The sequence below is a fragment of the Hippoglossus hippoglossus genome, chromosome 22 (assembly GCF_009819705.1).
Source record: "Hippoglossus hippoglossus isolate fHipHip1 chromosome 22, fHipHip1.pri, whole genome shotgun sequence".
NCBI classification, from domain to species: Eukaryota; Metazoa; Chordata; class Actinopteri; order Pleuronectiformes; family Pleuronectidae; genus Hippoglossus; species Hippoglossus hippoglossus.
The window spans coordinates 23,010,867-23,036,243 of NC_047172.1; the positions used below are offsets into that span (position 1 = coordinate 23,010,867).

Consider the following 25,377-nt stretch of genomic DNA (forward strand, 5'->3'; position numbering starts at 1 on the left):
CAGCCTTTTTCAGACGTGGTTTTGTCTTTAGGTTCAAGTTTGTTAACACTGCTATGCAGGGCCATTGTCATGGTTGGGAAAAACTAGTCAGAATAGGGGCACATAGGTTTACATACAAAGGAGTGATTACAATTTGAAAGAAACTTTTAAAGTCCGAATATTTACACTTGAGCAATATACTATGAAACTTATCTGTCTGCCAAGGATGAACTCTGCATAGGTGGAATATGAGAATGGATCCTACAGAGTGACTTGACAAACCAACTCACCCACATCAAAATTATCCTTTTTCTGGACAGTCACACAGTACATATTACTTGACCTGAGATATGAGTAAGGTTAGTATAAATGTGGTTATGATTGTTGGAGGCAGCAAGAAAGTTGTACTTATGTGCATGTTGGGGGGAAACTCACTATAGACAAACAAAAACATTTCACGAGTTAACATGGTTTATATATTGATTATTAACAAGATCATGTTTTCCAATAATTCAGAGTCATATTATTGAACTCTGGAAGAACGAGTGATTAGTGTTGAGCAGAGGATGTGAGCTCTCATTGACTCAGTGTGTGGCTCTTAAAAGAGCCGTTGTGTTGTTGAGCTGTTGTAAAGTGAGTTTATCCACCGAAGCCGTACAGAGTGCGGCCCTGTCTCTTCAGAGCATACACCACGTCCATGGCGGTCACGGTCTTCCTCTTGGCGTGCTCGGTGTAGGTGACAGCATCGCGGATCACATTCTCCAGGAAAACCTTCAACACGCCGCGGGTCTCCTCGTAGATCAGACCGGAGATACGCTTCACTCCGCCACGGCGAGCCAGGCGGCGGATGGCGGGCTTGGTAATTCCCTGGATGTTATCACGGAGAACTTTGCGGTGACGCTTTGCGCCTCCTTTACCGAGCCCTTTTCCTCCCTTTCCTCGTCCAGACATTTCTCTTCAGTAAGATGAGATCTAGTGAATAGAGTGCTCCGCGAGAAACACAGCTATTCATAGCCTGACTGAGGACCTGATAGAAGACAGAGGCGGCCGTCGTCCTCCTCTGTGGATCCTACGGAAGCGTATTGCATTCACTTGAAAAAAAAAAGTTCTGTTTTTCTGAGATAATTATCTAATTAGAAAAACAGAGCTTTTTTTACATGCTTTTATTTTGAAAGTGAAGTTCCTGTATAGACGCTATACGTCATGGCGCTAATATACGGAAGCGTATTGCATTCACTTGAATGCAATAGATAATTGTAATCTAGTATTTTGATGAAGTTACATTTTGCATGGACGTTTCGCACAGAGCCCTTGTTCAGCGGGCTGCATGTAACTGTTGCACTCTTAAGACAGTCTTTTGTTTGGCACGATTTCTTGTATTAGCGCCATGACGTATAGCGTCGCTTCAAACTGTCATACTCTCCTTCTGTATAAATAACAGTAAACCACAAAAGACTAATGTAGCCGAGCGTGTTGTTCTGTTATACTGTCACAGGCCTCAGCCGGAATCACACCCGTTTACTTTCCTTCACACTTCAAAACTTCTCTATCGACAGAACCCTCTTCCGTTAGAACCCCTTTCAAAACAAGAGTCCCAACCAACACCCTGCTTATAACAGGAACTACACATCAATCTTCCATAATAAAGCCACGAAATAAAATAGCTTACACTACCAAACGAAATATTTGAATTATGGACAAAAATGAAAACTATCCTTTATCTATCTGCAGCATATCCCCGAAAGATGGTCGAGACCTTCAGCTGATGTTTTCAGGTTTATTTGAAACTTCCCTAAACAACACCGTAAGAGCGTGTGCCTCTTCGGAGGGTCGCTAAAACATCAAACTTCTCCTTTGTGAAGTTACAGATTCATAACAGTAAGTCCGCGTCTATACAGGAACTTTACTTTCAAAATAAAAGCATGTAAAAAAAGCTCTGTTTTTCTAATTATTTTTTTTCCTGTTTTTCCTTTTTTTATTTTATTTTTTTTGTTTTTGTTTTCAAGTGAATGCAATACGCTTCAGTAGGATCCTCATGGCCGCTGATTATAAACTCTATGGTGCGCTAGCGCCTCCACAGGTTTGGATGTACTCTGACGTATACAGAGTATTGGTGTTGATGTGTTGTAACGTGTTACAGTGAAAACTAAACTTGTCGCCTACATTCAGTTTTTACATCGTTAATCTTAAGCAAACTTTACTGAATTTGTCATTCGTGTGTTAAATAAGTGAACATGCAGAATAATGTATTAGTCTGTCACATGATAATAAATAATAGTTAGTGTAACTTTACTGACATAGACAGTCACATGGAGAACCTGAGGCTGATGTCCACCCCCTATTTCTTAAGCTAAAGTGAAGTGATATGATCTGATGAACTCTGAAGTAATAAACTTATTTTTCCTCTGCAATAATGCCATACTTTTATGTTTCCTGTCATTTTATTAGGGACGGACAACCTTGAAGTGGATGCTGAGGACATCTGGTGCTTCATGTAATGAAAAGAAGAAACTCACTATAACGGATGTTTTATGCTGAAATCACTGTCAACATTTGTAGGATAACATGGAACAAAGGAGAAACACCTCACATTAAAGACACTCTGTAAATACCTTTTTTAAGCTATTGGACAATACAATTAATAATATTTACAATACCTTTGACACGTAATATTAGCTGTGTTAGTAATGGTGGTTATACGAGCCTGTATGAGAACATTTGTTAAACATATAGTTACTATCACATGTAGCTTATTGATATTAACTTATAATTACAATCAAGTGACAACAAAACACACTAAAGTGAAGTGAAAATTAGACTGAGGTAGTTAACTTGCTTAAACCTGTTAATTAGACGTGTTAAATAAAAGGTAAATGTGTGGTTGAAACCTATTTTGTGGTTGAAAAGTAAGTCTTTGCAGAACTGTTTGAGACTTTTATTACCTGAACTGTTTGTGACCTGAAACCTATGTAACATGTCTAAATACTTTTATGACCTGAAACCTTTATATCACTAACCCTAACCCTAACCCTGCTTTAACTCCAAAGGAAAAATATGTAAATCCGATGTCTGTGTTTTAATTCCTCTCTCAAACTGTGGCTACAGAACCAGTCTGAACTGGCTCTGACAAACAGCCTAAAAGACACATTTGGTGTTCCAGCCTCTTGTATTTTCAGATTTCCATCACAATTAATTAAATTAACTAAAACTATCACTGGAAACATAAATGAATGTTGAAAACACCTGTTATGACTTTATTTGACCTAGGAACTAGATCAGCTAGAAATTCAGAGTAAGGGGTAGAAGATATGAACCTTAGAAAAATGGTGTTTGACATCCCTAATGTTAACATGTTATTAGATAACCAAGTATATAGGTAAATTATTTGACCATCAAAGCTACTAGATTTGTGATGGATCAGTAACTAGTGAGGGCAGCGGAGGAGTTTTGTCTTGAGTGCAGTGAAGTGGCTCTTAAAAGAGCCGTTGTTATCGTCAGTGGAGCAGCAGCAGTTTAAGCTCTCTCTCCGCGGATGCGGCGGGCCAGCTGTATGTCCTTGGGCATGATGGTAACCCTCTTGGCGTGGATGGCGCACAGGTTGGTGTCCTCAAACAGGCCGACCAGGTAAGCCTCGCTGGCCTCCTGCAGAGCCATGACAGCGGAGCTCTGGAAGCGCAGGTCGGTCTTGAAATCCTGAGCGATTTCTCTGACCAGGCGCTGGAAGGGCAGCTTGCGGATCAGCAGCTCCGTCGATTTCTGGTAGCGACGGATCTCTCTCAGAGCCACGGTACCGGGCCTGTAACGGTGAGGCTTCTTCACGCCGCCGGTGGCCGGGGCGCTCTTACGAGCAGCCTTGGTGGCCAGCTGCTTCCTGGGGGCTTTGCCTCCGGTGGATTTACGCGCAGTCTGCTTGGTTCTTGCCATTTTGTTACTTGTCTCTAAGATCGGGAGGAAATGTGAGGCAGAGACGCGACACTCTGCTTTTAAACTGCGGAGCCAGCCGTGAAATGGTGACGCTGCTTCAGATCCCCGGGTCCTGATTGGTGAGAGGCTCCTTCTGGAGCTCAGGGCCGCCCAATGGAGCGACCCACCGCCTGACTACTCGCTGCTTATTGAAGGAAAGAGCAGGCCGTCCTCCGCTGCTCTGCTGGAGGCTTCTATTCTGGTTGGTCTGGCATGAACCGTCCCGCTCGATCCGCGGACATATAAAGGAGGGTTCGAGCTGCTCACAGCAGTTTCTCTTGACGTGTCTTAGGAAACAAACTTCATCCATAATGTCTGGCAGAGGTAAAACCGGCGGAAAGGCCAGAGCGAAGGCAAAGACTCGCTCGTCCCGCGCTGGGCTCCAGTTCCCCGTCGGTCGTGTCCACAGGCTGCTGCGTAAAGGCAACTACGCACATCGCGTTGGTGCCGGCGCCCCCGTCTACCTGGCGGCTGTGCTGGAGTACCTGACCGCTGAGATCCTGGAGCTGGCTGGAAACGCCGCCCGCGACAACAAGAAGAGCCGTATCATCCCCCGCCACCTGCAGCTGGCCGTCCGCAACGACGAGGAGCTCAACAAACTCCTGGGCGGAGTGACCATCGCTCAGGGCGGCGTGCTGCCCAACATCCAGGCTGTTCTGTTGCCCAAGAAGACCGAGAAGGCCCCCAAGTCCAAGTAAAGCAAAGCTGATGGAAACCACCGACACAAAGGCTCTTTTAAGAGCCACACACTCTCCTCTGGTAGAGAGCAAATCTCCTCATGTCACACACCAACTTGTAAAATACACAAGTACACCATAAGTCATTTTAGACACATTAGCAGTCAATACGTATTCATTGGTGTAGTTTTTCTGTCTCATTTAGTGAGGAAACCAGCGCTCATCTGGAAGTGTTAATATAAATAATATACTCTTCAAATTTCAATATGCCCAAGGTTAATGGATCCACGACATTAAAGGGACCTGCATACCTCTGTCAAGATGTACAGTATGAATGCAATACCACATTTTATTATTTGTCCAATGAAAAATAAACAAATGTGGGTACAACAGATGGAATGCAGTTTTCAACCTCTTTACATTCATCATGATGCAAATCTAGTGGAAGAAGAAATTATATCTATTCATTACATTTATTACTAACTATTATTTACAAAGTAATGTCATAAACAATAACTGATGGTGCTCTTGCTTAAACTGTAAAATCAGGTTTTAAAAGTTAGGTGCTGTGTGTCCGGTCACTTGTGTGATTATAGACGTGTTTCACATGAGACAGGTTTTCATTAAAAACATTGACCAAGTCCTCTGTTGTATTAAAGTGCCCCAGTAAACATGACAGTGATCCAGCATGCACAACATCAGGACCATTGAACTGGAGCAGCTGAATGGAACTCAGCCATCATTATTATTTGACTTGTTTTCTGAGCTTTCGACCACTTCTCAGGGTCTTCTTCAGTGAACTCAAATAGCTTTGGCCTCATCATGTGAGCTAAGGTTGTAATGTTGGTCATGAGATGACCCTTGGGCCAGTTCCTTTAACTGATGAACACCCTGAGATGCAATTGAAAGCTGAAAAAAGCTGATAGTTGGACCGTTGAAATACAATGATACATGTTTGACAAAAACAAAACAAATGAACTATGAATGTTCACGGTACATCTTGTTCTCCACAGTATATGAAGAGAGTCCCTCGGTTTTCCCTCGGTGTTGCAGTGTCTGATGACAGTTCATCAATACTTTAGTTTAATGACAGCCACTGATCAAGTTGATGCTGCTACAGAGCTCATTTTTATGACTCAGAACAGACAAGTAGCTGCAATAAAACAGGAGCAGCTGAGCTACTGGAAAACACAGCTTGGTTTGTCAAGTCACTCTGAAGGATCCATTCTCATATTCCACCTATGCAGAGTGCACCCATGGCAGACAGGGTTAAATAAGTTTAATAGTTTTAGAGTATATTGCACCCAGTGCAAATCTTCAGATTTAAGAGTTTCCTTCAAATCGTAAGCACTCCTTTGTATGTAAACCTCTCTAACCCTATTCTGACTAGTTTTTCCAACCATGACAATGGCCCTGCTTGTTTCAGGACCATGGACAGAGCTGTTTGTTGTGTTTAGGGGCTGTTGTTAAGTTTGAGGCTCTGAATGGATGTTGTGGAGCTAATGTGGACTATAAATAAATGGGTATATTGATAATGCTAAAAAGATCATAAATCCATGACCATTAGGGGACTCCTCATTACAAAAAGACTCAATACACCAGTGTATTACAGCACTATACAAATACTTCAGTCCTTGTAACGTATCTAATATATTGTACCTGTGGACACGGGACAATAAAACTAATTCAATCTGAACCGTAATTATTTAATTCAACCACGATCCAATCAACCACAGTTGCACTATTAGTTTAAAACGTATTAATGATTTGCCCTATAGTTTAAGGCAATTTTCCTTTGAGACTATAAATATATATTCAAATATTTGCCCACTTTATTTCCAACAGAACTGATCCTGGTCATTTATATCTGTAACATATTTCTTAAATGATTCAGAGCATGAATAAGTGGGACAATAAAACTAATTCAATATGAACCCTAATTATTAAATTCAACCATGATCTAATTAACCACAGTTACAGTGTTGGTTTAAAGTGGCTGTTTTAATATTAATGGACATGTCTTTAGAGTCAGGACAGTTTGTCTCCATAGAGAAAGTGTGTGGCTCTTAAAAGAGCCGTTGCTTTGATGTGATGTCTCCTTAGAGTCGTTTACTTGGAGCTGGTGTACTTGGTCACGGCCTTGGTGCCCTCAGACACGGCGTGTTTAGCCAGCTCCCCGGGCAGCAGCAGGCGGACGGCGGTCTGAATCTCCCTGGAGGTGATGGTGGAGCGCTTGTTGTAATGAGCCAGACGAGAGGCCTCACCGGCGATGCGCTCGAAGATGTCGCTCACGAAGCAGTTCATGATGCCCATGGCCTTGGAGGAGATCCCAGTGTCGGGGTGGACCTGCTTCAGCACCTTGTACACGTAGATGGCGTAGCTCTCCTTCCTGGACTTTCTCCTCTTCTTTCCGCCCTTACCGGGGGCCTTCGCCACCGCTTTCTTGGAGCCCTTCTTGGGCGCAGGCTTCGCTGGTTCAGGCATCGTCACGATATTAGTCGATCAAATGTATAAAAGACGTCGGTGGCCAGGCTGTATTTAAACACATGACATGTAAATATTGCTGTGCCGTTTCCTCTCTGTCATTGGCTGAATGTTGAGCGTCAGTGTAACAGCACGTGGGAGTGTCTCCACGTTCATGAGTCCATTATTCTGCTGCTGACAGAGGTTGAACTGTAGAGCTCAACTGGAACATTTGGGGGGTTAAGAAATGCAAGATGTCTGAAAGTATATATGTTATTATTATTGATGTTAGTATCACATTAGTATCATTTAAAACAAACTGAACTAAAGTAAGCTGATAAATACACAGCTCTAAATGTTAAGGGAACACTTAATGGTCACAGTAAAACACCAAGTCAGTTCCACTTCAGGTTTATCAATCTGTCCATTTAGGAAGCACAAGTGATTGTGAATCAATTTCACCTGTTTTGGTGCAAATGAAAGTGACAACAGGTGCAATGAAGAGGCAAAAGCAAGACAACAACAGAAAGGGAACAGTTTTATATGTGGTGGTCACAGACATTTGCTCTCTCCTCATCCTTCCTGACTGATTCTTCTCTAGTTTTGTGTTCTGCTAGTGTCCTTGTCACTAAACTTGTTTCTTTCTTTTTTTTATTTCAGGCTCTGTTCTTTCAATCGTCTTCACTCTCACACATTGTATTATCCACAGCAGCAGCAGAGTATCAGTGTATTTTCTTTATTAGTGACATCACTGCTGTCCCATGAATCGCTCTTCACCTCCATCTCACTAACAAACACCTCAATGTCAGTGTCAGAAAATTCCGCTTCCTCTTCTCATCGCTTGATGCCGTGACTCTGTCAGGACTCACCATGGAAACCCATTGGTCAACAAACAAGTTCACAATGACCGAATTCAGAAATGGACACGACAAATATATAATAAGAGCCTTAAACTTTAAGGCAACGCATTTTCACACATTCTCAAGATACACCAAGTAAAGTCCAGTGATCTGAATGCATTGGTTTCAAGCTGTAATGAAACGTTTGAGGCTTTGTGTGCTGAGTCTGCTAATGATGTATTGGTTCTGTTGATCATGAATCATTTATTAACAATAAGCTTATGCAGATGATCCAGTCATTTAAACCTTTTGAGAATTCCAGTCAAATCAGATAAAAAAAACTTTGATATTCCACAAACATATTGATGATTAAATGAGGAACTCCTAAAGTGTTTCATGGACTCAAACACTTCACCCAACTTTCCATCGGCATAGTGGTGACGATAAAATGGGTAAATTTGAATTTTTTGGTGAACTATCCCTTTAAGGTTAGTGTAAATGTGGATATGATTGATGGAGGCAGGAGGCAAGTGTTGTATTTATGGATATTTAAGGTGGAAAAATCAAGTCAAATCAAATAACATGAAAACATTTTCATGCAGGTGCTTAACCTAAAACACTAACGACAATTGTTTACAATATTTACTGTTTAGTTATTTACATATGTATGTTTACACATGTAAATATTTACATTAGCTACTTGAGAACAGTAACGATGTGTTGAATCTGCCTCTGTAGTTCTTCTTGTTAGTTCAGTCACATTAGTGAGAAGCAGGAAGTATGAGTGGTTGATGATCAGTGTGGAGAACAGTAAAGTGCAGCTTCACTAAGTCAGTCTCCATCCTCTAGTTTCTTCACTTTAAGAGATTCAACTACCCCACATTGAACCCTCACGTTACACCGTCATAGTTCCATCGATTTACAGACGTTGTTGTGTTATTGTACTCTGGAAGAACGAGTGATTCGTGTTGAGCAGAGGATGTGAGCTCTCATTGACTCAGTGTGTGGCTCTTAAAAGAGCCGTTGTGTTGTTGAGCTGTTGTAAAGTGAGTTTATCCACCGAAGCCGTACAGAGTGCGGCCCTGTCTCTTCAGAGCATACACCACGTCCATGGCGGTCACGGTCTTCCTCTTGGCGTGCTCGGTGTAGGTGACAGCATCGCGGATCACATTCTCCAGGAAAACCTTCAACACGCCGCGGGTCTCCTCGTAGATCAGACCGGAGATACGCTTCACTCCGCCACGGCGAGCCAGGCGGCGGATGGCGGGCTTGGTAATTCCCTGGATGTTATCACGGAGAACTTTGCGGTGACGCTTTGCGCCTCCTTTACCGAGCCCTTTTCCTCCCTTTCCTCGTCCAGACATTTCTCTTCAGTAAGATGAGATCTAGTGAATAGAGTGCTCCGCGGGAAACACAGCTATTGATAGCCTGACTGAGGACCTGATAGAAGACAGAGGCGGCCGTCTTCCTCCTCTGTGGATCCTCATGGCCGCTGATTATAAAGTCTATGGTGCGCTAGCGCCTCCACAGGTTTGGATGTAGGACGGTAGATATTGAGGTCTGACACTTTACCAGTTTTGTGTAACAGTAGGACTGTAGCACGTTTCCATCAAGTAGGAATAGTGCCTGTGAAAAAGGCTTAGTAAACATAAGAGTAACATTAGGACTGATTAGGGAAGTACTTAGACAATGTATGAATATTGAGCAACCTTGAGTGAAAAACAGTGGTCACACAAAGACTCAGCTCATGATTTCTCCCTTAGCCCTCCTGTTATCCTCAAATTGACATTGTTTATCCTTAGAGTAATTTTAACCACAGCAATAAAAACCTCCAGACAATTATTATAATAAAAAATGTAACCTAAGTGTATGTTTCAAGTATGGTTTGCTTCTTTGTTGACTACTTAAATAGCCTTTTATCTAAAACACAACCCCCACCAACCCCACAATACATCCCAACTACCGATTATGCAACTAAATATGCAAATAACCATAAAATCTCACCAATCGACCTATAATTTTAAGGAGAGATCTTTTGGGGTTTTAGAGGATTTATGTTCTTCCAAGTACATTGTATGTAACATTTGGAGATAAAAACTATTGTTGTATCTTATGTTTGGGGTCAATTTGACCCCAGGATAAGCAAACAGAAAGATCTTATTTCTAAAATACAATATTGAGCAGCCAAGTTTTTCCAACTGTACCCAAATACACGTGCCTGCCCTCAAAATGTGTTATCTCATGTATATCTCTGTTGAATGTTATGAAGAACAAAAAAAGCTGGTTTGATGTCTTGGATATGGATATCATTTTTTGACGGAAAACATTTCTGCTGGTGGTTGAGAGACAACAGGAGGATCAGCACCAAAGTTCTCATCGGAGGAGGAAGCCTCAAAATCAGGGTCCTCCTCAACATTCTCCTCCATTTCAGACATATTCTCCTGTCGTTTTCACTGTCAAATAGCTGTGACAAAACCTCACTGGCAGAAACCCTTTCTTAGACGCTATTATCAAATTGAGAACAAGCATGAACAGAAAGCACATAGATCAGGGAAATGGTTTAGAAAGCTGCTGTACATGCCTCCCCATGTCTGGTGAACCATCAGTGGTTCTCACACTACAGTTGTGGTCGGGTAGATTAGGGCCCCAAAGCAGAAGGTTAAGATTAGAAGAGTACATGTTATAGAGACCTCGATATCATCCTAAACAATCAATATGAATAAGTGTAAAATAACCCTGATGCGTGCACTATGGGTCCAGGTCAATGAATATACATAATCATGAAAAAAAAAAAAGTTACCTGCTGTCCCCATTTAATAGGAAAAGTCATTAAATGTGAAGCCAAAAAAAGGAGTTACCTCTTTATTTTTTTAAAGATTTTAAACATTTAATGGGGTCAATTGACCCAAAGGACAATAGGAAGGTTAAATTACAACAAAGACATAACAATCTAAAAGTCGATAGACAAATTGACTCTTTAAATGTGGTCTTTTATAAAAAAAACATGCACCGATTTGTTTGATCAGCAATAAAAGTCATGTTGCAGTTTGTCAAAAGTGTTAGTGCAGGGTCAAACAGTGTAAGCACTTGATGCTTGTCTGGAATTATTTTTGATAGTATTATGAACATGCCCATTTATTATTAGTCAGGGTTAGGGTTAGGGGGTCAGGGTTAGGGTTAGGTAACCCTAACCCCTAACCCTAACCCTAACCCCCTAACCCTAACCCTAGCATCCCCGGCTGAATGATGGTCTGACTCTCTTGTTAACTGATGGTTCACAACCTCTTTATTTCCATCTACATACATGCTTTTATAAGTGTGAACACACCGTAAGAGCTAGAAGGAAAACAAAACAAATACTAGGGCTACGTTGTAGCACTAACGGGCCGAGCACAGGCAATTTGAAGCCTGTTGGTGGAGAGAGCGATCATTGAACAAGTGCACGTCTCCACGTTGCATGCGTTTTGCGCACTGCGGCAAGGACAAACGCTTCACTTCCTGCGTCCGTCACGTGATGTCGATCCTTGCCTGCTAATTGCTCATTACGGTCCACGCTATCAAATACCACATCCCACTGTGAAAATTGTATGTAAATCGAATGATAGTTGTAAAACAAAGCTTACTTCCTGTTGCCAGTAGGTGGCGCCATCACTATTATTACATACATACTAATATATCTGTTGAAGAAGGGGCTCTGATGTAGCATGAGCAATTTTGTGTCAATTGGACAATGTTACAACAACTTAATTATCACACTGATCAGTAGGTGGCGCTAATGACCCTGCACTAATATTAATATATGGAGCTGTGCAGGTCTGGATTGTGATTATAGGTCAGCATTTGGGGTCCGGTAGGATAATGCAGAGTGGATTGACAAAGTACTTCCTGTTTCATGGTGAATCAGTAGGTGGCGCTATGACACTGAGGAAATATTGACACATAGAGCTGTTCAGGCTTGATCTCTGATCATGAGACCGAAGTTTGGCAGTGATAGGACAATGCACACTGTAGTTATGACAACATCGTCTCCTTTGGCGAAGGATGATCCTTCGCCGCACCTCAATGTTTACACGGTTTGAGAAAATGTCACAATTCTGACCATGGTCCAATGACTTGACTGAGCTCATTTGAGCTGTATATTGTAAAGCAGCCAGGAGCAGTGCATCAAAGTATGAAACATGTCACTTCCTGTTGCCAGCAGGTGGCGCTGTGATTTTAAGTCATGATTTCTGTGTAGATGTCATCAGGCCGGGACTCTTGTCTTACATGACTAGTTTGGACTCGATTGGACCAAATATATCTGAGATACAGAACCTCGTGTTTTGATGGCGTGTAATCAAACTTTGAGGCAACGCCACGGTCACACCATGTGACGAAAAATCGATCTTTGAGTTAGTTTTTATCTCCATCTTGTTTAGATGACACTCATCTCAATTTGAAGTTGATCTGATGAAAGCCCTGGGACAAGTACTTCAAAGTAAAAATGTGGAAAATGTGGAAAATGGCCACTAAAGTCAAAATGGCGGGCTTCCTGTTTGGTCTAGCATATCTATCCAAGAGACTTATTTGTTTGTTATGAAAAGACACATGTCCCCATCGATTTTTGTACATGTCGGCCAATCATGGTGCCGGGGCTGCCCTTTAGGGGGCGCTAGTCAGTTATTTTGCCACGCCCATTCCTTAAGGTGGCGCAAGGTTTTGGTCATCGATTAAAAAGAGCAGATAAAACACAAATTAATATCTTGACAGTCCAGTTCGGTCTCCTTATTCAAGATTCAAGATTCAAGAGTTTATTGTCATATGCACAACGATAACATTAAGCAGTCGCTTGCAATGAAATGCTTGGGTCACAGGCTCTCTTATAACAATGCTCAATCAAAATTTAAAATTTAAAATAAAATATACATATCTAAAATATATATATACACCTAAAGAAAAAAAGAAAAACAATAGTGCAAGTGTGTGCAATAGTGCAAATATGCAATAGTGCAAATATGCTAAGGTGCAGAGTTATGACAGATTGGAGGAGTTTAAAAGTCTTATGGCCTGGGGGATGAAACTGTCTCTGAGCCTGGTGGTGCGGGCCCGGATGCTGTGGTACCGTCGGCTGGATGGCAGCAGGCAAAACAGTTTATGGCTGGGGTGATAGGGGTCTGTGATAATCCTGTTGGCCTTCTTCCTACACCGCTGGGTGTAGAGGTCCTCCATGGATGGTAGCTCCGTCCTGGTGATGTGTTGGGCAGACTTCACCACCCTCTGTAAAGCCTTACGGTTCAGGGCGGTGCAGCTGCCATACCAGGCGGTGATGCAGCCAGTCAGGATGCTCTCTATGGTGCACCTGTAGAAATTGCAGAGAATCCTGGCATCCATGTTGAGCCTCCGCAGCCTGCGGAGGAAGAAGAGCCGCTGTCTGGCCGTCTTCCTGATGGAGTCTGTGTGGTTGGTCCAGGTCAGGTCATCACTGATGTGGACCCCGAGGAACCTGAAGCTGCTGACTCGCAGACTATTCCAGTCTTTAGAACGGGCAAGTTCTACCTTCCTTCTCTCCATGAGCAGGTTTTGTCCAACACTGGCACCTCCTCTTCATCCCTCATCCTCTTCTTGGGGAATGAACATTGGTTGAGTTGGAGGGGGCAGCTTCTGACTTTTTGTTGCCTCTCACAAGGTCCGTCCTTTTCTGAGGCTCATGTTTGTCTTCTTTGTCGAGGGGTTCCCATCCCTGTGGGATCGTGTCTCTTTCTCATCCTCATCCTGATTGGGCCCGTTTGCCCACTTGTGCCTTTTCGAACGGCTGCCAGTCGTTCACTCCTTCTGACCTTTGCTTGGGAGTCTTCTGGTCTGTGATGCGGATAAGAAAATAATTTAATTCTTGATCTTAAAGCAGTGATTTGACATTTCTAAAAATGCACATTCTAAACTGCACTTGGCTGCAGATCCATAGTTAATGAGAGTTTTATCATTCTTCCCATTAAACTCTGAGCAAAAAACAAGAATATTTACCAAAATGTTGAACTGTTCTTCTACAATATAAAACGATCAAGACAGGAAGATATTTCAAACACTCACATGGTGCCACGCTTTGCATTCATTTTTGAATGCTTCTCATCTGTCATCCCAGCAGGGCTGCGCTCCTTGGCTGGGCTGGCAGTGCTGCTGGAGGCGTCCTCTTTCAGGGACATTTGAAGGATCACCTGGTCTCCATGTCCTCCATCGTCAGAGCTTGGATCCTGACAGATGTCCATCAGATCCTTACATGACTTCACACTGGAAGACAAATGAAACTGCTGAGCCAAACACCTTAATCACCTTATATCTCAGATATTTTTTACCCATGTCTATCAGCACAGACTTACACAGACCATCTAAGCACAAACTTACTAGAGGCTGTTTCTGAATGAACCCTGAAGGTGGCTCATCGTGATGAATGGATGCTGGAGAATTCTGCTGGGGGTAATTCTTCTGAACTGACTCATCATCAGCATCTGAGTCATTAGGTCCAAAAAGCACTGCAGGTCACAGTGTTCAGCTTGGACGTCTTCTCCCCCGAGCGGATGAGTCCCCTTTAACAAGATGAGGAAAACCAACATTGTTACATGTCCTCGTGTTTGGATTATGAAAACGTTGTGCTGTTATAAATTCATCCAGGCTGTTGATCACAAACGAGAATTGAAACTATCGACTGAAATGAAGAATTGTTTCATTGAGATAGTTTGCAGTGGATGGCACAGGGGAAAGAAACACAGACTGAAGGAAAGACACCATAATTAGTGAGCTAGTGGAGCCAGCTAAGTGGTTGTAAACTACTTTCTTACCATAAATCTGCCTTCCATCCAGCGTCTTGGCCAGAACGCATGAGGTAGGAAGTTTCCTTCATGCTCTGGATCTCTAATTGCAAACGCAAATTGCCTCATCTGTGGAGAAAACACAACATTGTGAGAGTTAGTTAACTTCAAGTTTACATTGTTGATCATGTACATCAGGTGCACTTCTATTACTGAGACATATGGATGAAGTGTCTCTGATTTGTCTCATTAGTAAAATAGTAGAAATCAGTGAACTTCTACTGGAAACCCTCTCACTATAATAATCAAGTGTGTGGATTTAAAAATACACAAACATCACGGCAGAACTGTACGTGTTTCTTGTGATTTAAGTGCAGATACTGACCAATTCATTCTCATTAGAGGCTGGGAACAGTGGTCTGCCCGTAGACAGCTCAGCAGCAATACAGCCGAGAGACCATACATCGATGGCCCCGCTGAAAGGCTCTTTATATAGAATCTCAGGAGATCTTAGGATAAGAAACACAAACATATTACTGAGGTTTTAAAATGTACTAAACTCCTTGTTACTGTCAATATGTTACTGTCCGTTTCTGAGACATAAACCTGACATGCCAGCGTACAGGACTTGTCTAATTAATTACAGCAAACACAGCTGTCCCAGGTATACAGATGTGCTGTCAGTTACCTACCTGTACCACAAAGGCTGGAGGAGATCACCGATCTGTTCCTCAGGATCATCGAAGGCTAAACCAAAGTCAATGACTTTAACTTTGAGTGGCTTCCTGACATGATCCACCAACATGATGTTATCTGGCTTCAAATCTGCATGAATGATCCCTGCGCTGTTCAGAAATTCCAAGGATGTAGCCAGCTGAAATCATGAAAAACATAATAATAATCATGAGCTACAGAGTTATTTCCTCAACAACAACCATAACAGACACATTTTAGCGACCAAGTTTACCCTTCACCCTACAAAGCAGTTAGTGTAAGAGCTTGAGTTTAAAAAACAAACCTGCTGTAGAATGGGGCGGATCTGCTTCAGCTGAAGGTGTTGACCCGGGCTGATCTGCTTGAATTTCTGCAGATCCATATCCAGGTGCTCAAACACAAGACAGTAATGTCCCTTGTAGGTGAATGACTCGTTGAATCTGACGATGTTGAACCTGTCTGAGTGGAGCGCCTTCATGGTTTGAAGGGTTACCTCCTCTTCCTTGGCGCAGTCAATGTTTTCCATGCTTTTGATCATTTTTAAAGCCACCGTTTCATCGGTGGTCACATTCCTGCATTGGATGACCACTCCATAGACGCCATTGCCCAGGATTGTCTGTGCCTGGTACTGTGTAGTGGGGGAGGGGATCAGGTCTCCTACACTGATTTCTAACTCACTGTTTTGAGACATGGTGACAGAATAGTTCTCCTGTTGATTTTTCACACTTGTCAGGAGAATAGAAAAGAAGGAAGTTAGACACAAAGCCACGTATGCTCTCACACAAACAGTATGTAGCAGAAATGTTTACAGCCAGTTCATCAACCTCAGTCGTTTTAATCTTGAAAATCAGCCAATACTAAAAGTATTGCTTCAATCAAAGATTCATTACAGGCCGATAAATATTTCTCTCTTCTATTACTATACTCCTAACACTATATCTACATATTCATTGTTCACGATTCAAAATCATGCCCACATTGTACACTAAGTAAAATATATAGAAGATAAAACTACTAATGACACATGAAAATATCTTTTCTCAACGTTTAACTCCCATCAAGCTCAAATTGTAACAACATTGTAATAACATACTTAATCTGCTTAATTCAACAAGTGTCAGCTGGAAAAAATTCAACTTACTTAGGTTTGATCCAGGGAAGCTGATGTCCGTTTCGGCAAAATGTTAAAATCTTTATAAAGTGTTAATCTCTGTAATCACGCAAAGATTTTAGCCAAGTGCTCCTCACAATAGGTTAATGTGACTGAAGTGATGAAGCTGTGTGTGCCTATATACCTTTCACACGGCCTATATACCTCTCACACGGCTTTGATGTCTAATTAGAATAAAACCACACAATCAACTTCATGCCTTTGTAGTGATTTATTTTCTTTTATGTGAATTTTCTTTCTTCTTTTCGTCACAATTCTTTTATTTTAATCTTTGTCAACCATCGTGATTTAAACAGTAGATGGCGCTAATGCACCTTGATGTCGGTTGCCACCCGCAAATAGACCACAAGGGTGGGCGAAGTGAAACACTGCTCAGCGAAATGACACATAAACACCGGCTGAAATACTAAAACTGCCTTAATGGTAGTTCTCACTCCTGTATGTTTTTTACGCTAATACACCCACACACATACAATCTTATCTCAGAAAATGTCTGTTAATCAATATGTGATTTTGTGTGTGTACAAATTTGTAGGTCTTTTCCAGTATAAACATTGACCTTGTCAGGACCAGTAGACCTGACGGGACCAAAGCTCAGTCCTGATGAGGCCAAACTTCATTTCTGTGTTCCTGGTTAAGGTTAAAGATCAGATGTGGATTGTTGTCAGGTTAAGGTAGAAGGATTACGTTAGGCTGTCCATTATGAATGGAAGTCAAGGTAAAGTCTGAAGCATAGCTCTGTGTGTGTGTGTGTGTGTGTGTGTGTGTGCGCATGTCTATCTAGTTATAATGGCCCATCTTGGTTCAATTCATCATTGTGGGGCGGTTTTGCCTGGTCCTCACAGTCAATGGGTTGTTTGAGGGTTAAGACTTGATTTTAGAGTTAGAGGTAGATTTGGGCTATAAGTAGATTCAGGTTAGGTATTTAGTTGCAATGGTAAAGGTTAGAGAATGAATCATGTCAATGCGTGTCCTCAGAAGTCTAGAGACGAGCACGTACTCAAGAAATGTTCTCCGCAATAAAAAAAAGGGATCAGTTTGCCTACTGTCTTTATTTGACCTTGATTTAATGTTGGGTTCATTATGAGTAGCTGTTAGCTTGAAGAGTTTAAGAATCACACATTTGTTCATGCTGTTGATTTCTTGCCATGTCTATTTTTATAATTGAAAGCTGGAACCTGAAAGTGCACATGAAAATTAAACAGAAAAACAAGGCCCATTCAATAGATGAGCTTAAGGCTTAGGTTGTAACTGATTAAAAACTAAGCACATTCAATATAAAAAAAATAATCTCATTTCCCACACATCAGACAAATTACCCCATAGCCAAATTCTTTTGAGATCAGTAAGAGGCAAAAAAACTTCCTAACGTTATATCAAATACCCCAGATCCACACAAATGTAACGGGTTCTTTGAGACATGCCTGACCCCACACTATTTCAAGGCTATCAGTTGAGGTTTTGCATAATCCCTACAAACTGACTTAAGTAACCTACTTAAGTTAAAATGAGTCTTGTTTACATTTTTGCAATCACATTGCATTTTATCATTGATTTCTGGCACAATGAAGACTTCCAATCACTGACCAGCTCTGTAGTTGAGTCAATTATACTTTAAAACACAATTTCCATATTTTTCCAAAAAAAACAACATCAATATTTCATTTTGAGTATTTTATTGCAACAATGTTGAAAACACATTTGCCAAGAGATATTAAATTGTCTGCAGGTCAAACTCCGGTCGCCATAATACCACAGAATCTGAAAAAGAGGCAGCTTTGTTTTAATATCCAGAACAATAAAGTCTATTTGATATCATCACGACTCAGATATTGTACTCTAGCAGGCTTGTACTTACCTTTAGAGTAAAACATCAGGCTGTCTGAGGGCCAGAGGACATTACATCTGCTTTCTGTGGAAAGAAACAAGTCTTTTAAAATAAAACCAGGTATCAAGTAACAAAACATTTGTTTTAGACCACAACCTCAGAGAAATATGGAACGGTAAGGTATAATCAAGAGATATCATTTGGCAGAATCTTGTCATCACAGGTAGTGGTCCATTTAAGCAGATTTTCATGTCAATATTTTCTATCAAACCAACATTGGCACTTTGTCATAGACTTTGAAATACTTACCAAGGTCAGCCCAAGAGATGCAGCCTTTTCCTGGAGAAGAGACAGAAATACCCTTATTACAAGTCAGTGATTGGTCTATTAAGCTTCAAGTTTGCAGGTTACTCAGCAACAATGTTGTCCACATTACAAGTTCAGGTCAGACATTTGTTAAAGACATCACTGAACCAGCAAAAGCCATTTTGCAATTCTCTGAATTCTCACCTCAGTCAACCTCGTCTTGGCCGTTCAGTCGGATCTCAGAGAGCGATCAGAACCTGCAGACGACAGAACAGCATAAGATGAGTATGCACAACATACATGGGGTGAAGCTTTCTACGTTGACCAAATCAGATAGAGCTAATATAACAAGACTCCATGGTTTCAAGTCAGTCGTCATCTAGTCATCACAAGGTCAGACTACAGGGATCATGAGGTTCACTAAAACCAACCAAGTTCCCAACTAATGAACCAGAGCTGCTTGCTCAGACCCAGATGAGGTGGAGTTCAACCAGCAAATGGAGCTGGTGTCAGTTGTAAATGAATTTACTCCAATTCATGCATTTTCCAATTTGACTTTTATTTCCACTCAACATAAGTTTACATTATGAATAGGTATCCCAATTAAATCCTGCAGTTCTAGCCTAACTACATACCTTTTATTTGATATAAAGTGAAAAAAGCCAACTAGCAGTTTCAGTCTTGACAACTACCTGCTGATAGCTAAAGGGCATGTTTGTGTCCAGCTCCACTTGTCATCTGGGACTGAGGTTCTACAGTTTTTATTTTCATACTCACATTGTTTGTGTGACATCTTCTGCACCCAACTGCCCAAGATCCCATTAGATCTGTAAAGTAAAAACAGCTTCAATTATGATGATTGCAGAAACTAGCAATTTTATCTCTTGCAACAAGTATCAGATCAGAAACATGACATATTTCCTCAACTGGATCAGCGACCTGATTCACATTCATCACGCCTGAACATTAGCAACATTTGATTTGAATGTGAGATGTACCAACAAGGCTGGAAGTTTAGTCGGCGGAGAAGTCACATGTCTGAGGAGAACAGAGGGGACGTTAGTATGCATAATAAACTGTTTGGACTAGAGGACAATTACAGGTGACACATCAGCTAGGAGCGAAAGACAAATAGATCTTCTTCATTGTTAAATCTGCTGAACTATGGTATCATCATTGTGTCAAACTTCATTTAAGGATAAAACTTCAGTCTCACTCACCATAGCATTCTGTAGCCAGAGAGGTTTCTGAAAATAAACAAGAAATTCAATTAAAACCAAATCCCATTTGAGGAGACATTGGAGGTCATAGAAGTCGACACATCAGATAGGAGCGAAAGACAATAGTTCTTCTTCATTGATTAACTGTGCTGAACTATGGGATCATCATTGTATCAGACCAGTTTCAAAACTAAACCGGTAAAATCTTAAACTCACCAGTAGCTCATACTAGAGCGTTCAGACCAGATGCACAAACACGAGACCATCTGCAAGACAAACACCAGAAGTTGAGAAAACAAAAAAACCTGCAAACATACAAGCTTTTCCTAAACCAGCACTGCATCAGAAAACAGTTCTCTTTCACCCTTTATCAGAGAGATTCCCATTGTTTAACAATAATCATCATTAACAGTTTGTTTTGGGGCAAATATGTCAAGATAAAAGTCTAGTTTGTTACCTTATTGAATGTCGTGAACGAAGAGTGAATTCAGTCAGTGTGATCACACCTGCAGAAACAAGACATATACGTGAGCCAATACATAGCAAATAAATGTCATCAGCAGCACAGGGATCACGTGCAGACCGATGCTTCTCTGGAGGTGTGGTCAGAGTGGAGCCAAGACTGCACTTTGAGTTTTCAGATGTGGCTCTAAAATCAAATACTTGTAAATTAAGAGATTTGAGAGTTATTAAACTGGTTCAGATTTAATGGATCCTGTTAATAAAAGGATGCAAGTTATAAAATACAATTGTCAGACTTAAGACCAACAACTGAGGCCTTGTCTTTGAGCCTGGTGAAATGTTCAATAGCTAAATAAAGATTTGCAAACACCTCAAGAGAAACAGAAGCCATTTAGAAAACGTGAGCTTTACCTCATCATCCCCAGCTTCTTCACACCTCTGCATCATACTCCAACCTGCGGATACAAGCGCATGTTGGTATTGTCCATGTGACACCGAGAGCATGGTGCACAGCGGAAACGGAAGTCTCCGTCTAAAGCTGCTCAGAAATCACTTCTGTCCACTACTCTTATAATTGAAATCATCAGCGACTTCCATTTTGGATTAGTAGAGTTTAAAAAGTACAATTACCAGGGATGCATTTGATGAGTCCAAACGCCTGGAAACACCCGTTTGAGCCTGAGGAAAGAAGGGCACGTTAGTTGAAGGGGTCCGGGACGCCATCTTGAGTAACTGGAACTAATCTTTATTTATCACTACTGATTCAAACTCAGTGAGAAGTTTCAGAAACTACTGTCCATCTAACCTAATAGCTTTTACTTACCACGTGCTGTTCACCTTCATTTTGAGTCGATGTCGGTGACGAGTCTGCAAAAAGATGGGAAAACAGATTAAGCACGAAACTTATTGAAATAGATGCAGCCATCTTCTGACTGAAAACATGTCCACACCCTAAAGTCTGGCAGCGCAGGAGCTCTGCAGTGAAAACGGCCTCTTTGTGTCTCAGTGTCCCACGCGGTCAGAAAGTTGGCGTTTCCTCACAGTAGTCAGATGTCCCTACCAACATTTGTTTCATCACACTGCGATGAGACGAGGCCGAGCCGAGCTGATCTCAACCCGCGCTAAGCAACACGTGGTCGAGGCCTGCTGCGGCTAACCAGGCTAGCATCAGCGCCTCACAGGTCAAACCCGTCAGTGCACAGAGCGCGGGCTCAGCAGAGGAAGTTACATGAATACACAGAGTGGAGACATTAAAAGCTAAAAGACAAAGTGACGACACGCAGCACAGAGACACGTGGTGGAGGAGACATACGTGTTGCACAGAGAGAGAGCCGGAGAATGAGACTGAGCTGCTTTTGCCCTTTTGCCCTTTTCTCAAACATAGAAAACAGCCCTTAACTACCCGCCCTCACGGATTTACTGAAATGAAATGCGCATATTCGGCAGGAAGGCAACTCGACTGACTGGTTCTGTTTTTGAGAGTAGATCTCAAACAGCCTGGTTCCGGAAGTAAAAGTCCCATTCTGATTATATAGTGTTGTACGGTGGCCGAGAGAGCTCAACGCACTGCAAATTAACAAAACACATGCAAAAAAACAACTTCATCAATTTGACGACACGTGGGCTGAAAAATAAAGTCCCAAAGCACGCAAATATAGAAAAGCGCCACAAATAACGAAAACGACACCGGAAATGTTTCCTGGGGACCCAAAAAAGTGATGAACCTGCCTGTAGTTCGGTGCTGTGTGAAGTTATTGAAGTGTGCTACTCGTCAGTGGTGATGGAACTTCACAAAGAATCACAAACATTATTTGATAACAACTAGAAGTAGGGCTACGTTGTAGCACTAACGGGCCGAGCACAGGCAATTTGAAGCCTGTTGGTGGAGAGAGCGATCATTGAACAAGTGCACGTCTCCACGTTGCATGCGTTTTGCGCACTGCGGCAAGGACAAACGCTTCACTTCCTGCGTCCGTCACGTGATGTCGATCCTTGCCTGCTAATTGCTCATTACGGTCCACGCTATCAAATAGCACATCCCACTGTGAATTTTATGTAAATCGAATGATAGTTGTAAAACAAAGCTTACTTCCTGTTGCCAGTAGGTGGCGCCATCACTATTATTACATACATACTAATATATCTGTTGAAGAAGGGGCTCTGATGTAGCATGAGCAATTTTGTGTCAATTGGACAATGTTACAACAACTTAATTATCACACTGATCAGTAGGTGGCGCTATGACCCTGCACTAATATTAATATATGGAGCTGTGCAGGTCTGGATTGTGATTATAGGTCAGCATTTGGGGTCCGGTAGGATAATGCAGAGTGGATTCACAAAGTACTTCCTGTTTCATGGCGAATCAGTAGGTGGCGCTATGACACTGAGGAAATATTGACACAGAGCTGTTCAGGCTTGATCTCTGATCATGAGACAGACGTTTGGCAGTGATAGGACAATGCACACTGTAGTTATGACAACATCGTCTCCTTTGGCGAAGGATGATCCTTCGCCGCACCTCAATGTTTACACGGTTTGAGGAAATGTCACAATTCTGACCATGGTCCAATGACTTGACTGAGCTCATTTGAGCTGTATATGGTAAAGCAGCCAGGAGCAGTGCATCAAAGTATGAAACATGTCACTTCCTGTTGCCAGCAGGTGGCGCTGTGATTTTAAGTCATGATTTCTGTGTAGATGTCATCAGGCCGGGACTCTTGTCTTACATGTCTAGTTTGGACTCGATTGGACCAAATATTTCTGAGATACAGAACCTCGTGTTTTGATGGCGTGTAATCAAACTTTGAGGCAACGCCACGGTCACACCGTGTGACGAAAAATCGATCTTTGAGTTAGTTTTTATCTCCATCTTGTTGTGATGACACTCATCTCAATTTGAAGTTGATCTGATGAAAGCCCTACGACAAGTACTTCAAAGTAAAAATGTGGAAAATGGCCACTAAAGTCAAAATGGCGGGCTTCCTGTTTGGTCTAGCATATCTATCCAAGAGACTTATTTGTTTGTTATGAAAAGACACATGTCCCTATCGATTTTTGAACATGTCTGCCAATCGTAGTGCCGGGGCTGTACTTTAGGGGGCGCTAGTCAGTTATTTTGCCACGCCTATTCCTTAAAACCATCTGAATGTCTGCAAGGGGGGGCTGTTGCTACACAAATGTAGTTTGAGGGAGGTTGAACCTCCAACACCGAAGTTATACTAATTTCGTGTGTCACGGCGAGTTGATGAAATTTGACGCCACGCCACTATTATGGCGTTTGATGAAAAGTCACAGTAATGTTATGCCTACATTATCAATGTCTGGAGACCCATTTGACACGGCTGCGAGCAGTGGGTGAGGAGGAATACCTCCAAGTGTAAGACATTCCAAAAACAAGACATTTCCTGTTGCCACCAGGGGGCGCTGTGATTTTAAGTCATGATTTCTATGTAGATGTCATCAGGCCGGGACTCTTGTCTTACATGTCTAGTTTGGACTCGATTGGACCATGTATGTCCAAGATACAGAACCTCGTGTTTTGATGGCGTGTAATCAAACTTAGATGCCACGCCACGGTCACACCATGTGACGAAAAATCTATCTTTGGGGTAGTTTTCATCTCCATCTTGTTGTGATGACACGCATCTCCATATGAAGTTGATCTGATGAAAGCCCTGGGACAAGTACATCAAAGTAAAAATGGGCAATATGGCCACTAAAGTCCAAATGGCAGGCTTCCTGTTGCTTTTTTCCCCAATTGCACCTCTGACCTTTTTTGTTTGTCTTGTCATGATACACCTGGGCTACGATTTTTGTGAAGATCGGTGAAAGCTAACTGAGGGGCTTTTCCTTAGATGGCGCTGTTGAGCCATTTTTCCACGGCCATTTCAAATTACTCCAGAATACAATTACTTTTTGGGGTTTTGAATTCCCTGCAAATTTTGGTAACAATTTGAGCATGTCTAGGCCCTGAAAAAGCCCCAAAAGGGAAATACAAATCCTTCGAAATACAATAGGGCCTCCCACCGGAGGTGCTCGGGCCCTAATTACTTCCCTTATATACTTAATAGCTATATATCTTAACAAAATAAACTCTTAATAGAGGGCTGCATATAAACATATTCAACTTAAATGAAATTCTTTGTCACTTTATAAACCCCATTTCATATTATCGTAAACATAACAACAAATTATTAGTGTGAATGATACAGTTTCAGTATAATCATACTTTGTCCCACATTGTAAATGTAACAGCCCCTGGCTGGCAAAGCATGACGCAGAGAGTTTCGAACTGATGCGTCACGGCTCTTTATTCAGACATTACATCGTGGCGCCGTAGAAACACCGTAAAACTAGAACGACAACAAGTACAACATAATCATTTAATAAAAGACAAATACAACCGTTAAAATACCTAAACATCAGCTAAACAAACAAATAACCACGTGAGACAAGTTTGACGGGTTAATGTGACATAGCGACTCCCATTCCGCACTACCTGTAGCAAAGTGAATAAAACCTGCTTCCTATCTCATTCCGCTCGGCGAGGGGTGTTAAACGAGGATTACAATATGTCCGTAAGGTAAGGAATCACCGTGCAGCTGGCGTCCTGTCGTTTCCGCTGCTACCATCCTTAAGACGCAGCTGTACGGCAGGTGTTTTATATCGGCTCGGACCGGAAGCGAGGGATTTGGTGTGTATATTACATCTGTCCGCGCCGTGAAAGCTACAGGCATTTACGCGAGGTGAGTCGCTACGTTTAAAAAGGACAACAAATTACTAACTTAAATAACACGATACATACTTGAACATAAAGTACAAAATAAACCCAACCCAAATAATAAATGAAACAATCTGCATAACCTACCAGGTTTAGCAGTCAGTTACAGTAAATTTAACACACACACGCACACGTGTCCTTAACCTCAGCAAACTGCAAAAGGACGTTTAGAATTAAGTCTATAATAATG

At 41.8% G+C, this 25,377-nt stretch overlaps 6 protein-coding genes, 1 long non-coding RNA gene and 7 other non-coding genes across 14 annotated transcripts; 1 reads left to right on the top strand and 13 right to left on the bottom strand.

Moving 5' to 3' along the window:
• Positions 1-569: 569 nt before the first annotated feature.
• On the bottom strand, positions 570-9,331 carry LOC117756542. The gene is made up of 5 exons (XM_034577084.1): positions 8,976-9,331; positions 6,733-7,090; positions 4,304-4,698; positions 3,553-3,917; positions 570-936 (listed from the first exon to the last, which is right to left on the bottom strand). Exons 1-5 carry the CDS (start codon positions 9,283-9,285, stop codon positions 619-621), a joined length of 1,746 nt encoding a protein of 581 aa, XP_034432975.1. The 5' UTR covers positions 9,286-9,331; the 3' UTR covers positions 570-618.
• LOC117756237 (histone H3) lies at positions 3,446-4,012 on the bottom strand. The gene has a single exon (XM_034576658.1). It carries the CDS (start codon positions 3,901-3,903, stop codon positions 3,493-3,495), a length of 411 nt encoding a protein of 136 aa, XP_034432549.1. The 5' UTR covers positions 3,904-4,012; the 3' UTR covers positions 3,446-3,492.
• Positions 4,218-4,744, top strand: LOC117756254 (histone H2A-like). Its single transcript, XM_034576678.1, has one exon. It carries the CDS (start codon positions 4,254-4,256, stop codon positions 4,638-4,640), a length of 387 nt encoding a protein of 128 aa, XP_034432569.1. The 5' UTR covers positions 4,218-4,253; the 3' UTR covers positions 4,641-4,744.
• Positions 6,696-7,135, bottom strand: LOC117756300 (histone H2B-like). The gene has a single exon (XM_034576729.1). The coding sequence runs from the start codon at positions 7,101-7,103 to the stop codon at positions 6,729-6,731; it is 375 nt and encodes a 124-aa protein (XP_034432620.1). The 5' UTR covers positions 7,104-7,135; the 3' UTR covers positions 6,696-6,728.
• A 4,652-nt stretch (positions 9,332-13,983) lies between the features above and the next one.
• On the bottom strand, positions 13,984-14,564 carry LOC117756543 (homeodomain-interacting protein kinase 3-like). The gene is made up of 2 exons (XM_034577085.1): positions 14,300-14,564; positions 13,984-14,185 (listed from the first exon to the last, which is right to left on the bottom strand). The coding sequence occupies exons 1-2, from the start codon at positions 14,506-14,508 to the stop codon at positions 13,984-13,986; spliced, it is 411 nt and encodes a 136-aa protein (XP_034432976.1). The 5' UTR covers positions 14,509-14,564.
• A 264-nt stretch (positions 14,565-14,828) lies between these two features.
• On the bottom strand, positions 14,829-16,108 carry LOC117756545 (homeodomain-interacting protein kinase 1-like). Its single transcript, XM_034577086.1, has 3 exons — positions 15,722-16,108; positions 15,396-15,577; positions 14,829-14,832 (listed from the first exon to the last, which is right to left on the bottom strand). Exons 1-3 carry the CDS (start codon positions 16,106-16,108, stop codon positions 14,829-14,831), a joined length of 573 nt encoding a protein of 190 aa, XP_034432977.1.
• A 2,147-nt stretch (positions 16,109-18,255) lies between these two features.
• On the bottom strand, positions 18,256-21,271 carry LOC117756309. The gene is made up of 11 exons (XR_004612771.1): positions 21,228-21,271; positions 21,035-21,082; positions 20,816-20,859; positions 20,400-20,448; positions 20,159-20,208; positions 19,943-19,969; positions 19,500-19,760; positions 18,927-18,979; positions 18,726-18,755; positions 18,447-18,500; positions 18,256-18,349 (listed from the first exon to the last, which is right to left on the bottom strand). It is a non-coding gene; the product is annotated as an uncharacterized LOC117756309 (long non-coding RNA).
• LOC117756884 lies at positions 18,570-18,642 on the bottom strand. The gene has a single exon (XR_004612948.1). It is a non-coding gene; the product is annotated as a small nucleolar RNA SNORD47 (small nucleolar RNA).
• Positions 18,824-18,890, bottom strand: LOC117756905. The gene has a single exon (XR_004612969.1). It is a non-coding gene; the product is annotated as a small nucleolar RNA SNORD78 (small nucleolar RNA).
• LOC117756888 lies at positions 19,825-19,907 on the bottom strand. The gene has a single exon (XR_004612952.1). It is a non-coding gene; the product is annotated as a small nucleolar RNA snR60/Z15/Z230/Z193/J17 (small nucleolar RNA).
• On the bottom strand, positions 20,037-20,119 carry LOC117756890. The gene has a single exon (XR_004612954.1). It is a non-coding gene; the product is annotated as a small nucleolar RNA snR60/Z15/Z230/Z193/J17 (small nucleolar RNA).
• Positions 20,278-20,356, bottom strand: LOC117756878. Its single transcript, XR_004612942.1, has one exon. It is a non-coding gene; the product is annotated as a small nucleolar RNA SNORD79 (small nucleolar RNA).
• Positions 20,928-20,996, bottom strand: LOC117756907. Its single transcript, XR_004612971.1, has one exon. It is a non-coding gene; the product is annotated as a small nucleolar RNA SNORD75 (small nucleolar RNA).
• A 142-nt stretch (positions 21,272-21,413) lies between the features above and the next one.
• On the bottom strand, positions 21,414-21,493 carry LOC117756886. Its single transcript, XR_004612950.1, has one exon. It is a non-coding gene; the product is annotated as a small nucleolar RNA SNORD74 (small nucleolar RNA).
• Between the last annotated feature and the right edge of the window lie 3,884 nt (positions 21,494-25,377).

Excerpts from the sequence above, each read along its gene's own strand:
- LOC117756300 (XM_034576729.1), bottom strand. The coding sequence starts at position 7,103 with ATGCCTGAACCAGCGAAGCCTGCGCCCAAGAAGGGCTCCAAGAAAGCG.
- LOC117756543 (XM_034577085.1), bottom strand. The coding sequence starts at position 14,508 with ATGTTGGTTTTCCTCATCTTGTTAAAGGGGACTCATCCGCTCGGGGGA. Across the intron at positions 14,186-14,299 it reads TCATTCAGAAACAGCCTCTA|TGTGAAGTCATGTAAGGATC; the intron begins GTAAGTTTGTGC and ends TTTGTCTTCCAG.
- LOC117756545 (XM_034577086.1), bottom strand. The coding sequence starts at position 16,108 with ATGTCTCAAAACAGTGAGTTAGAAATCAGTGTAGGAGACCTGATCCCC. Across the intron at positions 15,578-15,721 it reads TCCGCCCCATTCTACAGCAG|CTGGCTACATCCTTGGAATT; the intron begins GTTTGTTTTTTA and ends TCATGATTTCAG.
- LOC117756254 (XM_034576678.1), top strand. The coding sequence starts at position 4,254 with ATGTCTGGCAGAGGTAAAACCGGCGGAAAGGCCAGAGCGAAGGCAAAG.
- LOC117756542 (XM_034577084.1), bottom strand. The coding sequence starts at position 9,285 with ATGTCTGGACGAGGAAAGGGAGGAAAAGGGCTCGGTAAAGGAGGCGCA. Across the intron at positions 4,699-6,732 it reads ACCAAGTACACCAGCTCCAA|AGGAGAGTGTGTGGCTCTTA; the intron begins GTAAACGACTCT and ends GCTCTCTACCAG. Across the intron at positions 3,918-4,303 it reads GCCCAGCGCGGGACGAGCGA|AGACAAGTAACAAAATGGCA; the intron begins GTCTTTGCCTTC and ends TCCCGATCTTAG.
- LOC117756237 (XM_034576658.1), bottom strand. The coding sequence starts at position 3,903 with ATGGCAAGAACCAAGCAGACTGCGCGTAAATCCACCGGAGGCAAAGCC.